At 46.3% G+C, this 17,609-nt stretch overlaps 2 protein-coding genes across 7 annotated transcripts in view; both read right to left on the reverse strand.

The window, feature by feature from the left end:
- LOC120812478 (protein-methionine sulfoxide oxidase mical3a-like) overlaps positions 1–432 on the reverse strand; it is a 56,444-nt gene extending 56,012 nt beyond the window's left edge. For both annotated transcript variants that reach the window (XM_078097507.1, XM_078097506.1), the window contains exon 1: positions 142–432. The gene's annotated coding sequence lies outside the window, so the exon portion shown is untranslated. The remainder of the gene's footprint in view (positions 1–141) is intronic.
- Positions 433–5,133: 4,701 nt separating this feature from the next.
- LOC120812480 (UPF0606 protein KIAA1549-like) overlaps positions 5,134–17,609 on the reverse strand; it is a 32,123-nt gene continuing 19,647 nt past the window's right edge. For 2 of the 5 annotated variants that reach the window (XM_040168516.2, XM_040168517.2), the window contains exons 11-21: positions 17,082–17,266; positions 14,202–14,416; positions 12,175–12,311; positions 10,873–11,078; positions 10,372–10,601; positions 9,715–9,859; positions 9,316–9,639; positions 8,621–8,673; positions 7,882–8,030; positions 7,260–7,414; positions 5,134–6,659 (exon numbers count right to left, since the gene is read on the reverse strand). In XM_040168516.2, coding sequence (XP_040024450.2) covers positions 6,420–6,659; positions 7,260–7,414; positions 7,882–8,030; positions 8,621–8,673; positions 9,316–9,639; positions 9,715–9,859; positions 10,372–10,601; positions 10,873–11,078; positions 12,175–12,311; positions 14,202–14,416; positions 17,082–17,266 — 2,039 coding nt within the window. In that variant the 3' untranslated portion in view covers positions 5,134–6,419. The remainder of the gene's footprint in view (positions 6,660–7,259; positions 7,415–7,881; positions 8,031–8,620; positions 8,674–9,315; positions 9,640–9,714; positions 9,860–10,371; positions 10,602–10,872; positions 11,079–12,174; positions 12,312–14,201; positions 14,417–17,081; positions 17,267–17,609) is intronic. The other 3 variants (XM_078097509.1, XM_040168518.2, XM_040168519.2) reach the window with 3 other exon arrangements.

Genomic DNA, 17,609 nt, shown 5'->3' on the forward strand with positions numbered 1-17,609 from the left:
ATGTTTGGATCAATTCACAGAACCCTGGATTTTCAACCACATTGTAGGGTCGCATGTCTTTACAGATAAACTTGGCAATTGTTACTGTGATGTTGAGTTTGGTGCTGGCGAGGCCTGAGGTGTCTGCAGAGCTGCAGTTACCTTCTGCTGCTGCAGCGGTGACGCTGCTAGAGGTCCTGACTGTCGCCGTTGTTTAATCCCACGGCGCCTTAGTAGATGGCCGGAAAGATTCGTCGTGTTTCCGTGTCTTTTATTTGTCTTCTACATATTCTACAAACAGCGACCGGCTTATTTAGAACACCTCCGTGTTTGCAAAAGCCAAAATGTTTCCACACGCTGGATCGATAAGTTGGTTTGTAAATGTCTCGCTCGCAGTCGTCTCCTCCACGCTGTGTTTTGTTGTTGTTCAGAGTTTCGCGCGGCTGCCGCTGCGTACTGATGACGTCACAGACAGGAAGACTGAATCGAGTAACGTTTAACGTGTCTAAAGTGCTCAAAAACAAACAAACAAACACGCATCCACACCATTTTTGTACTTAAATCCAATGTGCAGTTTCCAAGTATCGATACAATCGATTATGTACCATTTCAATCGATTTGTAATCGATATATGTCGCCTGGAATGCTGATTTGTGGAGCACAGATCGATTCAGTTGGATCGCAGGAATATAAATCGATTAATCGATTCAGTGGATGAATCGTTACACCCCTAGCACTCACTGTCATGGTCACTCTTTCTGTTTCTGTGGATGTCTATGACAGAAATGTGATACGGGTCAGTGGCGTAATCATATCTGGCTTCCATATGTTTCCTGTGTAATGCAAGAAGCATAAAGCGCATAATTAAACATCAGGCCTCCAGCTAGCTTAACAGCAAGCTGGTATTTTTGTGTGATGAAAAATGTGGTTTCTTTAAAATTGAAAGGATCACTCTTGAAATGTCTCGAGCAGCTATTGTTCTTCTTTCACCTGACGTTGTGTAAAGTTTTTACTCTCTACGTAACAACGCGATTGAGGATGAAAGGGGGGCAACTGACTTGTGGCCCGTAGAGCCAAACCAACATCTGACAAGAGCCGTGACTGACTTGGTTGGGGGGGGGAGGGTACAAAAAACAACAATGGCCGACTGTCCCCGTCCTGATGAGGTCATGGTATCATTTGCAGGGAAGAAATCAAATCAAACCAAATTGGTGTTTTAAAGATACTCACTGTATTCTCCATTTTAGTAAATCTTAATTTCAAACAATCATTACATATTCATCTTTGTAAATATTTACTGTCCAACCCGATGAGAGCGGTGTTGTTTTGAGGTGGACCCGTCCGCTGATATCCTATCCATCCTTTCTAGCTAGTGGCCCTTAAGTTAATAGTCAGTAGGGACACACTGATACCGGCATGGGGCCTCGACGGACTCCAAAAGCGAATCATTCAATCAATAGTTTTGACTGCATGAAAATGGTTTACGCTTCAATTGTAACTACTTGATTTTTTTTTAAAGTAATGAATCTTCATGCTGAGCCTGACTTACATTCGAAAGCATGATCCTATAGTCCACTCCACCAAATACCGGCCTACAGTACACGGCATCTCGCTGATGTCTGCTGATCTTCTCTAAACCTGAAGACAGAATACACTCCTGCAGTGTCCATCTGCCGTCCAAAACAAAGCTATTGAAGAGATAACAGGATTATCTGCTGATGATCGTACGAGAAGACAAAAAAAAACAACGCTAAAGAGTGCATTTTTAATGCATATTTTAAAAAAACAAAGTCGGAATGTGAAGGTCCTCTCTCATTCGCTCCGTGTTAATATTCCGCCTGTGGACGGAGCAATCAGTTCTGGAGCAGGAATCCGGTAAGGAATGCTTTCACTGATCGTCCCACAGAAATGCCCCAATTGAGCGCGATGTTCGCCAGTCTTTGGACATGGAAGACATTGTGATTGCCTTGGGACAAAACGAGGCTGGCAAACAGCAGTTTTAGATAATTTGCACATGTTTGTGAGAACTGAAAAATGTTAATGTGAGTGTATATGTATGTGTGTGTGTGTGTGTGTGTGTGTGTTTTTAAGTATGTTGGATTTAGTTATTGTGCACTTTTTTAATGTATATTTGATTTTATGGTAGTGTGCAACTGTTAAATTGTTAAATGTTCAAATTTCATGCACATTATGTATATGCACTGTTAACCCTTTTTTATTTATATAAAGTGTGGGTGAACTTAAACTTTATGGCGGTGCTGTGGTTCCTGTAGGTTTTGTGTGCGCGCGGCGGGGGCTTGGGGGGGCCTCCATGTCCATTTTGCTGTGTGTGACAGGCCGCTACCTCAGATGCCTTTGCTAACACTAACACTTTGGCCATTACCTCACGACCTTCTGCTTCTGCACCAGCGGCCGGGACAGGGAGCGCTCACCCCGCCTACTCCCTCCTGCTGCGTTTCCTGATGCCAACGTCGGACAGACAAATGGGGAAATGACCCAATTACGGCTCTAGGGAGGGAGCAGGGGAGGTGATGATGGGAGAGAGGAGAGGAGAGAGGGAGCTGAGGGTTGGCGTTTACAGGAGCTGCAGGAGCTGCAGTGACATCATCACTGGTGGACTCGTGGCCATAAAACAAAAGTGCAGACGAGGCGAGAACAGGGACGCGGCTGCCTGCCTCCGAAGATGCCCGGCTACTGCTGCGGTGTCTCTTGTTAGCCGACCGCCCCCCCTTCCGTGACGCCACCGAATCATGAGTAACCGACTCAAGACGCGAAACAACGCAGCAGCGTGCAGAGGGTTGCATAATGAAGAAAAGAAAATACAGCAAAACAAATGTCTGCAACTGTACTCCCCCCCTCCCCCCCTCCCCCCCTCCCATCCCTCCCACATTCAGCTTGGTCTCCATAACAAACACTGTGGGGAAACGTCCCAGTAGGCTCCGGTTGAGAAACTCTTCCCATTGCTCTGCATCGTGAAATTCCTGAGAACATAACACAGTGAGCAAAAAGGCGAGCCGATAGAACTACTCACGAGTGTTTCTCAATCTGTGCTGGGATCAGTGAAACGGCAGGTATCCTCTTTTCTCATGAGTCACAGGATTTCCTTACACACTCCTCCTCCTCCTCCCGGCTCCGCTTGTCTTCCTGTCTTTTAGAGGCAGACTAAAGAAACGAGTGGCTGAAGAGAGAGAGAGAGACCTGCAGTTTATGGAACCACGTCAGTATGTTGATGCCTCCCTCCCTCCCTCCCTCTCGCTCTCCAAGGTCAGTGGGTAGAAATGGCCATACGACTCCTCCCTTAGTGGACAAGTGCTCCCTCTCCTGCACCCTCCTACAGGCTGGACACCCGGGCAGTAATTACCGTCATGATCCAGATTAACTCCTGGGTGTGCTCTTGTTGTGCTCTGCTGGATCGGGCTGGACTCAGCTAGCAGAGCTCGGACGGGACAACACACAGACAGTAATCCTCTCAGTGTGTGTGTGTGTGGGAGCGGGTATTAGACCCCACGGGGAGGGCCAGAGGCAGCCAGACAGGACGGGATGGGAACACTCTTAAGCCCCGCAGACGGAGACAAACTAGGGGAAAGACACTGAGCTAACAGCAGGAATGCATCCTCGGGCCGAAATGTACAGACGTGTCAAATCAGGTTGTGTGATGCACAGCGTGATGAATAACCCACATGTATAGCGGTGGAATGTATATGCAGGGACAATGGAGGGGTGGACATTAAAGAGGATCACATTTAATTAACACTGATCGTCCACAGGCCTTTTAACGCGGAAAAGCTACGTAAAATTGCGTCTGTAGTCACGGTGCAGACCGGAGACCCTCAGCAGCAACTGGTCACCGAAATAGTCATCAATTTTTGCAGATTTTTAAACGGATAAACATATTGAGTTTTTGACTTTAGTTATATACATGAATGCGATCAGGCTGTGACAAGATGCGCCCGTCTAATACTTGCTGAGTCGTGGGCGGTCCGACCCCTGCAGAGAGAGTCGGAGAGCTTTGCTGACCGTCTATCTGCTTCTCCCAGTGGCTTTGGATCCTGTGATGGGATTAGAGGGGAGAAGCGTCTGATGAGATGGGATAGAACTATATGCCCAGGATGTAGAGTACAGACCCACAGCAGGACTCGCAGATCATCACATTGATTGACAACTATGTGCCAGTTAGTTTAAGGAAAGATCGGCATTGTTTTCGAGTAATTTTGTATAGTTTCCCGCCGTACACATGCTGGTTGCCATTTATATAAATGGATTATTGCGATCTACTGTTTGTACTGTAATATAAAGAGCAAACCTTAACTTTTACATATCAGAATCACCGTTCATCCTCCACAAACGCTCTTTCCAAACAGGACATTTTCTGAATTTCTCCAATAATACAGATGATATTAAAATCAATAATAAAGTACATGTAAAAAGCTCTTTTTAGACTCACAGAAATATCCTCAGGAAAAAGTTACATCATCTGCGGCCATGGGGGCAGTCTGTTTGGTGTGAATGGAGTGGGTTTTGTTTTGTTATAACGTACTGACACCCTCTGGTTATGCGAAGTAAGTGCAACAGCTGCAGGAGACGTAATGATGACATACACGTGCGTGAGAACTCAAAAAGACAAATTGTGTTAACACATCGAATGGATTTGTGGTTATGAGCTTAAAATTTGAAGGCGCATTGAGTGACAGTTTCTTTTGTATTTCAAGAATTTTGGAACAGCGTGCTCAAAAGCAAAGAAAGAAATACAATAATTAATCATGCGACATCAACTTAAACATAAAGTTGGGCCAGCTAACTGGTCCTTTTTTTACAAAATATAAGAAGTAGAAACAGATGAAAGATTATCACGGGAATGAAAGATGAACAAAAGGTGGGTGGGTTGTTGTTACAGTACAGAACCAGCAGATGGAGGCACACATTGTGAAACACAAAACATGACATGATCACCAGAGTCTCCCTGCATCAATGGACCGTCTGAGTCTTTTAGGCTGCATCGTAACCTTTGGTACTATGAAACGGAACACATGTAGAGATATATTCCGTAAACCTCTTCCAAAAGGTCCGAAAGGCACAACACAGTGAAAAACAAAAATGCTTCTGTAACATGTAGAAAGGTTTATAATCTGCTGAAAACATATTCTCAAGGCATGCTTTGCAATCATTCATCTTCTCGTTTATTTATTTAAATAAAATATCACTTCAGTCCCCACGAAAAAAAACACACCATGTTGGGGGCATGTGTAAAAAACAAACAAAAAAAGGGACCTAGAATGTTTTCCAACCAGTTCGATGACTAAGATAGATTCAAGAGGAACAAAATGGCATGAGGCAAAGTCAAATCCAAAGACATTTTTTTAAAGAAAAACACACCATACCTGGTTGAAGTAAACCATGAATGACAACAAATACAGTACCCTTCCCTTCCTGTGCCCACAAAAAGGCAAAGAGGATGTGGAATACTGCATGAAACAGAGACGGTAGCTCAGTACAAAGTAAATACAGGTTCATGTTAAAAGCAAAACAGAATACTGGTCTTTCCCTCCATCACGTGGCCTTGAAATCATCACATGTGATTTCAAGGCCATCTTTGTCATGTTTCTCTAGGCGTCTGTTAGCTAATAAAATACAACACAGCACATGAATTCAAGTGAAGTCGTCCAGAATAAAAGTACGGAAAGACTAGGTAGTGTTAATAAGCGTTATTGGTTGTTTGGTTGGTTATTATATGAGAGTCTCTGGGGCTGCCACTTTGTGCCTGCTGTCTGAACCGGCTGGCTGTGAACTTTGACCTCACTGTAGGCTTGTACAGTAGACTGGGTCGGGTGGACTCCGTCACAGTGTCAAGGCATAGCATGGCTCATCATGGCAGGAAACATGAAGTAGCACCTGATGGGGATGAAGAGGTTGAGGGCCTGCATCAGGAAACACCAAAAGGTACCTGTAGGGTAGTTTAAGTAATGTTTAAAAAAAGGAAACATCCCTAAATCACAGGAAAGGGGGTGTTCCTGTTTAGTGAAGGCAGCATGAGAATGAAAGTGTGACACAGAATACTGAGTCTGAATAAATGCAGCAAAAATCGCAAACTTGGTCTTGGACCACGGCACTCCATGACGAGGCATGACAGCTCCGTGACCCACAACGGGGTCCGGGGCGACGCGTGTCCGGCATGTACTGTCCTTATGGTTCCTCACTCACATGACACCGTCTCTGATCTGACGCACGGCAGTTGATATGCTCTGCATGGTCTGTACTAACAGCCTCTTTCTCCTCTTTCCTTGCCACCTCTTCAGCGTAGCAGCAACTATCTCTGCTGTACACGATTGGAGACTTCCACGGGAAGTAAGTTTCAGGATTAGGCGAAAAACAGGCAGGCAGGGGAGGGGAGGATGGTGGGGGTCAGTGGCGTGACTGGTCAGAGCCTCGGACGCCGCGGGGCTTCAGCTGTGGTAGCTGGGCACAGCGGCCTGTTTCTGGGAGAGTCGCAGCAGCTCCTCCCTGATGGCCTTTATCAGGGAGGCGGAGGAGTGGTTGGGAGGAGATGTATCCAGGGGAGGTGGGGCAGACAGATATCCCACCACCGGGGAGTCGAGGTGGACGGGGGGCGCGTAAGGGTCCCTGATACCACCTCTGGGCGCCTGGAAGACAGAGGAGGAGGTGTAGTCAGGACACTCCAGGAACTGAAGGCACAGAGACGGGGAGGAAAACACATGAGAAGAAAATGGGGGAAACATTTCTCAAGTGAATAAACTAGAGATTGTGAGAAGAGAAATGCAGCAAGGGAATTATAAGCATAAGCATATAGATAAAAACCAGGTACATGCTTAGAGGATGAGGCTGGTATTAGTGCTCAACATGTTTATTTTTAAGATACGGTCACAAATACCTACTTTCCTTTTTATAAAAAGCTTGGCATTTTTCTAAAACTGATGGGCCTTGGTGAAATGACATTTTCAGTCGTGGACTGACAGGCATTTGATTTGAATGTTATGTACTATTTACTCAGCGCCCATTTTAATAGTGATTAAAGTAAATGTCAGCCAGTGCAACAGGGGGGGGGGGGGGGGGGGGGGGGGTGGTAACAGATGTGCTTCGGAGCCAACATGGAGCTATAAGGCACCGTGGAATAAGCGACTGTATATCAGGCGACATTTGTTCTTAGGACCGGTTGAGTCTTCATTTCATGGGATTTTGACGGATTTGAAGCATACATTTTTACCCAAAAATGTCAGCTAGACAAGACCTTGGTGCAAACGGGATTACATGTGTGATTCACTCACTGCATCTTTCTCCGGCTCCGTCCTGGAGAAGTTGTCCCCGTGGTAGTGGTTCCAGCCGAGGCCTCCGTTCTGCCCAGGGGTCGCCCTCACCCCCGCTGGGTAACCATTCAAACGGCTGGACAACCCCACCTGTGTAAGATGGTGGAGCTGGGCGCCTACACACAGACACACACACACACACACACACCGGAGCTACGGTAAGTGACACACAATCCTCAGCAGCACCTTCAATATACTTTGATGTAATCACCGCAGTGAGAGAAGCACTATGTGTCTGCTGTAAATGCCAGAATCCATTTCTATCAGCGGAAGTCATATGATGGCAGCCACATCACGCTAGCGCCTTTAATCATTTAGGAGAGAGACGAGGCTCTTTTGGTTTGACAAGGTGATGGTGTGGGACAGCGCTGTGGCTCGCTTATAGGTTTTACCTAAATGAACTGTGTCCACAGACAAATAAATACATTCATCAACCTTCAAGTGTTGACTAACTTTTTCTTTCTGTATGAAAAAGTACTTTGTACTTAAATGAAGATGTAGGAAGTGGCAATGAAAGAATCAGGCATGTGCCCACCTTGCGCTTTGTTTACATCTATATATGTGTGTGTGTGCCTGTGTGCACCTGTGGTTCCGCCCACTGGTCGCGGCCTGGCAGACGAAGGCAGCTCATCGGCGTAGAGGCCCCTGCTGGAGTACAGGCTATCTGGCTGCGGCTGCTCGCACTGACCTGCAGTTTCTCCTGCCGGCAGGTAGCACGAGCCACGGCTCTGCCTGAAACACAAAGAGACGCAGTTTTCACTCGCACAAAACAATTATGGTGTTGAATCTATTGGAATTCTTCTTCCGTTTCAGGCTCTACACCGTCGTATCGACAGTGCCCTAAAAAAAGATCTGCGGGGAGATTTCACCGCGAAGACCAATCACCTACCAGTTAACTAATGAACCAAAGACTGACTGAACAGACAGTTCATTTTGAGTGTCTGTGAGTGGCTGCTGCTGACCCTGATCTGTACAAAACATACATTCAGAACTGGCCTCATGCTGTTTCCATCCCCTTAACTGGCTGGAAGCTGCTGATGACACGGTGGTCTTTTGGGAGCCAGTTCAGAGACCACTGTTTTGACCGGCTCCATTAAAGCAATAAAATAAACATAACTCCTCCTTTGCTATTCATGAGGTCCGACTCACTGGCTGGACGAAGAAGGAAAACATTCCCTCTGCTAAAGTGGTGGAAATCAGACTGTACTGATCAATAATTAATCACTTTGGTGTGGGAAGAGGTGAACGCCAAAGAGCCATATTATCTATTTATTAGTATCGTATTATTATTAACAAATACACAATTTTCATCAAACACTAACCTTGGTGTCAGGCCTTGGACAGGAGACGGGGACATGCTTAAGTCAGTGAACCTCTGGGGAAGACAAGGAAAGACACACGATGTTTAAAATGAAGTGTGCTACTATGGTAACGACTTAAGACTCAAAATAGCCAAAATATTGTATAAGCACAAAAACAAATGCGCAAAAACGCTAAGCTCATTATTCAGCGGCATTGAAACCAAGCAGCCAGCTGGAGCTAATGCAGATCAGGCACATGCAGGGTATATTCCTGTCGAGTCTTAGGAGTAGTAGTAGTAGTCTTAGGAGGGTGGCTGAACGAGGCTGTGAGGTCGCAGGCTTCAAGGGGGCGACAGATGGAGGAATACTTAACCGATTAGTTTGCTAAGAGGCTGCGATTAAACATGAAGCTATAGGCCTCACGCTGCGAATGAGCCAGAAAAAGGCTTGAGAAAGGGAGGAGATAGTGAATCCAATGGATTTTACATGCTTCTCTTTGCTGTTTTGCTTTTTTGCTCTTACAAGTCTTAACTGGGGAGCTGATCCCTCTTTAGTCCGCGGCCAGATCAGTGACAGAATACATTTCACACTTATATACCATCAAAAGCGTATATGCGAAAGAGGTGTGACATAAGGGGAAAGCAGCGTGATTGGATGTTGCCTGGATGGTTACTTCTCCTTCCCTGTCAAATTAAGGGCTGCGGGCAGCTACTCACCCCGGGAAAAGCACCCGGAGCTTGGTAAGAGAGACCCCAGGCTCTGGGGCCGCGGCCTGGAGGGCTGCACAGGGGCGGGTTGGTGTTGACCCCAGGGAGGGTGATCCCGGCCGTGCTGCCCTGGGAGGTCGGCGACACCAGGGCGAAGGCGTCGTCCAGCAGCGAGTGCATTTGCTGACGCGCCTCCTCAATGGAAGGCTGCGGAGTCATGTAGGGGGGCGGGGGAGGGGCGTGCCCCGGAGGAGAGGAAGCGGGACCCAGGAAGACGTCGTCGGTGGGGGAGGGGCTTCTGTGAGGGGACCCTGGGCCTTGGTCGGGGTCCGACTGGAACAAACACGACACGTTTACAGACTTGTTGGGAGGACGCGCTGCACATGTCCGCTCTCGTGTGCTACTCACTATGTAGGCCACGTTGTTGACTCCAGGACACTTCCTGTAAACAGCATCGCTGTCGTCAGTGATGAGGTGGTCTTTGTCCGCTTCTATTAGGCCTCCATTCAGCTGCTCCTTCATTCTGTGTTTGGGAGAACGCCTCCCACGACTGCTGAGGAAGGATCATCGATTTATTTGTACTTTTGTTTCTTAAAGGGAGGGAAATTATCAACAAATGTCTTTTTTTTCAACCTAGATCGTTTCGGAGTAAGTCTGCCATCTCAACGATATAACAGGACTCTATAGCACTTGGCTGGTGGTTCTCAAAGGGCAGAATGAAACTCAACAGCACTGTCTCTCTCTCAACCTTTTTGTGAGCAGTTCCATGAAGGATCTATGCATCTATGTACGAGAGGCTTGTGACAACCAGAGATGTGAATATCAACATCGACCTGAACTGAGCTAGATGGGTGCGGCTAGGCGAGCTGTGAGTATGATGGATAAGCTTCCTCCTGCGAGTTTTTCATATGTATTTGTATCACTTTGTCACAGTCGAGTGCTTTGTAGTCCCGTTATATCCAAGAGAAGACGGACATCTCCCAAAATAGCCAACTCAGCCCAACCAACCCTCACACACACATCAACTTGTCCACCAATAAACCAAACCAGTGCAATGACAAACACCTTTTCTTGGATTCCATGAAGAAGGGGGGCATCTGGGAATCGGGGTCCAGGATCTTATCGATCTGTATCTGGGCCTTCTGATAGATGCGATCCTGGTCCTTTGCGTCTCCGAGGCCACTCGTCGTGTCCTCCATAGCAGGGAAGTCGTAGTGGCCCTTCCTCTTGGCCCGCAGACGGATCTTGTTACGATGGTGCTCTATCTCTGACTTGTGCCTCAATGCGACCTGGATCTGAGGAGGTAAATAGCTCATTAGACACCAGCCTTTAAATGTGCACAGATCAGAGCAACTGCAGATTAATTAAGACTTATTAATGCCCATACAGTAATACACCACTTTTGTGACAAATCAAGAACTACAGCAGCCTCAGTACTATAATAATGCCCGTTGAACCCTTGAATAATACCCCACGAGTTCCTCAACTCATAGATATTCTTAAATCGTCCCTCCACATTAGTGGATTGTCTTAGGCTTGCCAAGCAATGGAGCCAGAGGAGCGAACCTCTTTGTTGATTTGGTTGGTGTCGGACAGTTTGCCGCTGATGGGCGGGCTGTGCAGTGGTGGGACAGGCATGGGCTGCATGGCAATCAGCTGGATTTTGTTAGGGAGCCTCCTGCTGGCATCCGTTGCACGGGCCATCCGATCAACATGCTCGAAGATGAAGGCCGAGGACAGCGGCTCATTTTTGCCATTCAGAGGAGGAGGACCTGAGGAAGGAGGCGAAAAAAAAGAACTCAGTCAACTCTATGTAGTCATTGCAAGTTTAAAGTTTGGACTTTAACTAGGGATCAACGCACAAATGCCTACGGCGTTAACACCTCTAAGAAAATTTACTGGACTGTACCTAAAAAGTGGGGCAAATCTTTCTGGTGGTGACAAAAGATTTCTATTGCCAAAAGCTAAACGTCCTTTCAAACAAGTGGAGCTGCTTCTCTCCACACTGTGACTGACAAGCCGAGGACAGAACTACCAGACAACAGACAACACACGGACACAGCTGCTGGAGGTCAAGCTTGAGGTCGATGGAGATGCAGACAGAAAGAGGACAAGCGCTTACCGATTCTATTCTTGCCTGGAAACCGGAACAGAGAGGAGAAAATTGTTTTATGGAGATGAAAGGGGGCAAATGAAAGCACCTAAGATAAATGGAATGGTGGAAAGTGAAAAATGACGAGCTTCTCATTAATGAACTGATTAACCGGCTGAATGAGCAGAAAGGAAGCCGGTACATTACAAAATACTCAGTGTCTCATTTACAACCTACTTCTAAACACTGCAGCAGAGCATGTGCAGTCCCGGGGGAAGATTTATCAATAACAAAACAGAGATCATTCCTCCTCTGCGGGGGAGTCAGACTGGAGTCTATGTGACTGAAGGCCTCTGTCTCCAGCAAGTAGTGTCTGACTGCTATTGCAGGCTTTAATCCATCAACAGGCTGTCGGATAGAGGAGCGCCGTCGTCCTCCTCCTCCCCCGACTCTTCCCTTCCCCCTCTCATCTCAGGACTTCTTTGCACCACCGGATAGAGTTCCCTCGTGGTGTTTCTTTTTACCTCCCCTGTAATCTTTACGTCACTGCTTGGGTTGACGCTGCACTTCTTCTCAATCCTCCTCTGATTCCTCTTTTTTTCCACCCCCTTTAAAATCTCCCGGCCCTTAATCTGTCCCTTTTGTCAATCAAACCCTGCCGGCTGGATTAGGTCCCTTTTTGTCTCTTTCTGTCTGCACATTCCCGCCCCATTCCCCTCCCCCCTTGACTCTTTGCGTTTTAGAGGAGTGACGTGAGCGTCGCCACGGTTACTTGCCGTTTAAAACATTGATGGGGACCTTGCGGTTGTGCTTGCTGTCGCTGGGCGTGGCCTGGCCCCTCGGGTTCTCCTCAGCCGATTCCCGCTCGCTGGAACGGTCACTTACCACAGAGTCCCCGTCGGATGGCGAGATCCTAGCAGGACCACACACAAGAGCTTGTAACACTGTATTGCCCTACAAGGCAACTGCGCTCCATAGATGCTGGGTTACTTGTTGTTCCTAGGGTTTTAAAAAGTTTTAAAAAGTAGGCTGGGGGCCAGAGCCTTCAGTTATCAAGCTCCTCTTTTGTGGAACCAGGTTCCACTTTCAGTCCGGGGGGCAGATTCGGTCAGCTCTTTTAAAGTAAAACTTAAAACGTTCCTCTTTGATTCTGCCTATAGTTAGGGCTGGCTCAGGTTAGCCTGGACCAGCCCTTAGTTAAGCTGCTATAGGCTTAGAATGCCGGGGGAATTCTTAGGACACACCAAGCTCCTCTTGCACGCTCTTGTTCTACCATAATTCACGTTTTATTAATGCACATGACTAATTCAGCTTCTTTCCGGGAGTTTTTTTTTGTGCTTTCTTCCCTATCAGGTCTCCGTAGATCGTGGTTCCTTCGGGACCCTGGTCCTGACACCTACCGTGGCCATGCTGACGCCTGCTGCTGCCATCATCATCATCATTATTATTTTAGATATTAATCATATTACTTTACTCATAAACCGACATTACCCTCTCCTAAAATCTCTGTGCTCTCCCTCCCCACAGGATTCTGTGGATGGTGGTTCTATGTAATGGTGGTTGCCCCTGCAGTGGTCCTGCTGTGCGCCTGGCTTACTACTCACAACTACTTCATTACTATCATTTCTGTCATAGGAATTGCATGTATTATACATTGTTCATTCTGTACACATGGCATCCATTGTAGTCTGTCCATCCCGGGAGTGGGATCCCTCCTCTGACGTTCTCCCTAAGGTTTCTTCCCTTTTTTCCCTCTTGTAAGGGTTTTTTCATTTTTTGGGGAGTTTTTCCTGTGCCGATGGTGGGTTTCGGGGCAGAGGATGTTGTATGTGTACAGACTGTAAAGCCCTCTGAGGCAAATTTGTAATTTGCGATAATGGGCTATACAAAATAAAATGACTTGACTTGACTTGACAGACACACGCACGTGCACACTGGCATGAATAATCGAAGCCCAGGAAGACACAAACGTGATGAAACTCCAGGTGCAATCAAAAATAGTGCTTTTCCAGACAGATTGAAGCGGCGGAGACTTCTAAGGAACGCTAATGTGAATCGAAGCTTGTAGTGCTACGTGCTAAAAATGATTTCCATTGACGGAATTATTAAATCCCTGAATGAATTTGTCCTTGCTGGTTATCAAGTGAGGAGAAACAACCAATATCACCCCAACTCCAAAACAAGGCCGTTGCAAAGAACATTATTAATGAATACAGAAGTTAGGAATAACTGCTTAGCTAATGGGTTCCAAATGATTTCCATTATATATAACCAGAGCAGATGGTGTTTGAGGAGAAGTAATTCTGCACATATTATTTAGTTATCATAACTATTACATGTCAAATATATATAGTATGTGACTATTAATCTAAACTACTTGAAATGAAAAAAAAACAAAAAAACAGTAAGGTTTATACAAGTAATATAGAGTCTTCCAGAGGAAACGAGGACCCTGAATGTCTGGAGCATCAATAATTGATCTCAGGATCTGTCAAATGCTTTTTGTCAGTTTGGCTGACTGTCCCAACTGAGGATTGTGAAAAATCAGAGGTAACAAAAGCAAAAACAAGCTGTGAAATGTCTAAACAAATATCTTTGCACAGCCATAACAGAGAGGCTATAATCAGGTGACAATAATAGAGCAAAACACCTTGAAGAATGAAGTTTTAATACAAATGATGTTAGGGTTGTTGTGTAAGCTATGACACAACCCATGCAGACACAATCTAATGTAGTTTTCTTTTGACTCACCGTTAACTGGTTTTTGAGTCTAAGTTGCTCCTGTACCTCGAGCAGCACTGACCTTTCTCGTCTCCGGCCGCTGCGGGACGCCTTGGTGGAGGTTTTGGACACGGGTGTGGTGATCTCCCCGTTCTCAGACGGGCTGAGGCCATCTTTGAGGGACAGGGGGCCGGGCCCTGACGGGACAGGCTCCTGGATCACCATGACGTCATCCTTACTGTGCTGGCCAAGGTGGAGCTTGGCGAAGTCAAATCCTTTCACACTGGGAGCCTGCAACTGGGGACAGACGCAGAGGAAGAGGGACAGGAGCAATATTCACTCTTAGGACAGGGAAGGGTAGATAATGCTGTAAAGCCACATAGTAGAAGTTACGTAGCTCAGGGGTGCGGGGGGGGGGGTTCTGTCTAAAGCCCTGTGGAATCTCCGACAGCAAAAGAGGATGTCACAGATGATGTCACATCTCAGTGAGTGTGTTTGCAGTGTGTGAAAGAAGGAACGGTGGCATGACCTGCTGCTGGTGCTTCTCTGAACCATGTGTTCACTCACCGACTTCATTGCTCGCTATTTGAGGAAATAAGCATTCGTGAAGATGCCGCTGATGAAGTAAATGCTGATTCATTATAATGGATACTGAGACCGAATGAGAAGCTTGTGACATCCCCCATGTACTCAACAACTAATACTTCGTCCAGTCGGAAAGGTAAATTGGGGAGTCGCTCACAACCAACACTGTTTATGAATCTGCTACTGCACAACACATTGATCGGCTTCTCATCAGGACCTACGGGGCACGGAGACACCAGTACCGAACCCACAGGCAAATTCACCGTCGTCGTCTGGATTGCTTGTGTGTGGACATCACAACCGTCACAAAGAAGAATCCTAACGTCTATTAGCGCATACAAACACAGGTATCTATGACTACTGAACAATATACCTCGTCCTTGGCTCGCCTCCCTTCAGTTAACACTTTCATTTTGTCTCCTTTCTTCGGCTCTTCTGTTTTTCTTTTCATTTCTTTGCTCTCTTGTCTTCTTTGTTCTTTCCGTTTAACTCCTTTCTTTTTAAATGTATCCTTTTTCTCATCTTTGTCTTCATCCTCTTCATCCTCCTCCTCCTCCTCTTCCCCTTCCCCTTCCTCTTCGTCTTCGTCCTCCTCTTCTTCCTCCTCCTCACTGCTCATTGTGCCTTTGCTCTTGGGGAGAGCTACTGGTGTCCAAGCAGAAGCAATGGCGGATAGCATAAATATTTCTACGGTGTCTCACAAGTCCAAAATGCAAACCTAATACTAAGCGCTATTAATTACTGTGTTGTGTTTTACTAAGTACAAACACACATAAAACACGTCCCTTCTACTTCTTCTAGAAACCACCAGACACTGATATGTACCTTCCCTCTTTTAACCTCCGCCTCCTCTTCCTCTTCTTCTTCCTCCTCCTCATACTCCCCCTCCTCTTCCTCACTAAAATCTCTATCCTTTTTGGTTGGAGTCTGCTGAAGAGAGGCCCTGGATTCTCTGAAGGAGGCAGTGGACTGAGAGAGGGGTAATGGTGTTGAGTGACAGATGATTGTGTTAGGCAGAAAGGGGGCGGGCTAAGTGATACATTCAGCGCATTAGCATTCGTTGCGTCGGCCATATCTGCAGAGTTAAGTTTACATCGACTTAACTCAATATACAAAAACGCGAGTGGAGGGGAATGAAAGCTACATGCAGACCTCACGATCAGTCCGGAGGCTGAAGAATACTTAAAGGAAAACCTCCACAGCGGGCCAGTTGTAACTGGGCACACAAATCTATTCCAGCCAACGACATCTCAGTCGTACTCACAGGCTACGCGGCGCTGTGGCACTGCGGTGAGTTACTGCACCTCCTGTGCTTCACGTCAATGTAAGGAACGGAGGAACATGAAACACTTGCATGACACCTTGGCTTTCAAAGCTGTGGGATTTGCTTCAGGCATTAGTATTGCTTTCAAGTATCGCAATGAATTACCACTGTTATTTTGTGTAGAGGATGTTAACTGCACACCAAAACATTATTCACTCTCACGATTTTCGGGTAGATCTGAACCTGTTTCTCTTAAAGTGAAGTGATTGTGTTTCCAAGAAAAGACTATATAGCCCGTTAGTTTATTGTTGGACAAGAACATTTTGTCCATCAGGATGTTCTGTATGAGGACCTCTGAGAGCAGAGGAAATCTCTCGTGTCAATTAACGTCAGCACAAAACAAACTAGTTTTTTGCACAGAGTGAAGGCACAAAGCGATGATACGTTTTTCAATTGTCACCACTGAAAATAAAGTGTTGGGGTTGTCGGGGCTTTAAGTGAATGAATATGCAAATAAACATAAAGATATAGATTTGAGTGAAATAAAAGAGCAGCCCATTATATCATGATTTTGTTATCCAGCTCATGTCCTCTCATAAAACTTTTACTGATCCTGTCTAAAAGTAGAAATGATGAGGTCATACAGCACAGTCATGGCAGTGACTGATATACCTAATTGGAAGTCCATTAGAATATAAAAGGGTTCTGGTCTCTCTTGCTTTTAACATCGACTGCCTTGGACCTTTCTAGGCTGAACACAGTAATGTTTGGAAAACTGGTTGTGATTAACATTACTCAACCTAATACATGTTTATCAACCACCAGACCCAAACTTACAACCTATGCATAATAGTAGCAGACTGAGGTGCGGGACAAGAGATTGATTGTATGTGTGTGTTTGAGAGAGAGAGCAAAGTTTCTGTAAGTAAGCAATATCCATTATACAAATCTTATTTATTTCTATCCATAATTTACAAAGAATGGTGCTCTGTCACTTTCTGACCCTCCCGCTCATGTGCTGATTAGTGTCAACTTGAATACGTCTCAGACATAAAGAAGGAAACACACAGAGACACAGAGGTCAGACGCTGAGCAGCACTGATCCGTCTCTACCTTCTGCCTCTGCTGGATGGAGGTCATGGCGTCGGGCTGGAACTCCAGCTTGTCCGTGCGGCACAGTTTCCAGTACAGGATGGAATGGATGACGACGACGACGAGGACGGGAATCACGACTCCGACGACGATCCAGGCGTTGGTGCTCTCGGCGTCGGAGGGCGAGGGCACCACCTTCTCCACAGCTGCAGACAGAGAGGTGGACTTTACTACCGCTTCAGCATCTAGTCCAGTCTTCAGTCTTTTAGCCAGTCATACATTGGACACATCTTCTCATTGTATTGAAGGGTGTCTCCAAACCTTTGACTGGGACTGCACAGAACATGACAATGCTGACCTAAGCATGCAGCGGGGTTGGCTCTTCCCTCAGAGCTGTAATCCTTGATGCAGACCGTCATTAGTTTTAATTAACACGTATTGAGTCCCCGGGGAGAGTAGCGTAGGAGCACAGCACAGGGACAGTACTGCCTCGAGGGGCTTTCATTAGGAACTCATTCCTTGTTTAGATTCTTAATGAGGAAGAAAGGC

Source organism: Gasterosteus aculeatus, chromosome Y, assembly GCF_964276395.1.
Source record: "Gasterosteus aculeatus chromosome Y, fGasAcu3.hap1.1, whole genome shotgun sequence".
In the NCBI taxonomy this organism is placed as follows: Eukaryota; Metazoa; Chordata; class Actinopteri; order Perciformes; family Gasterosteidae; genus Gasterosteus; species Gasterosteus aculeatus.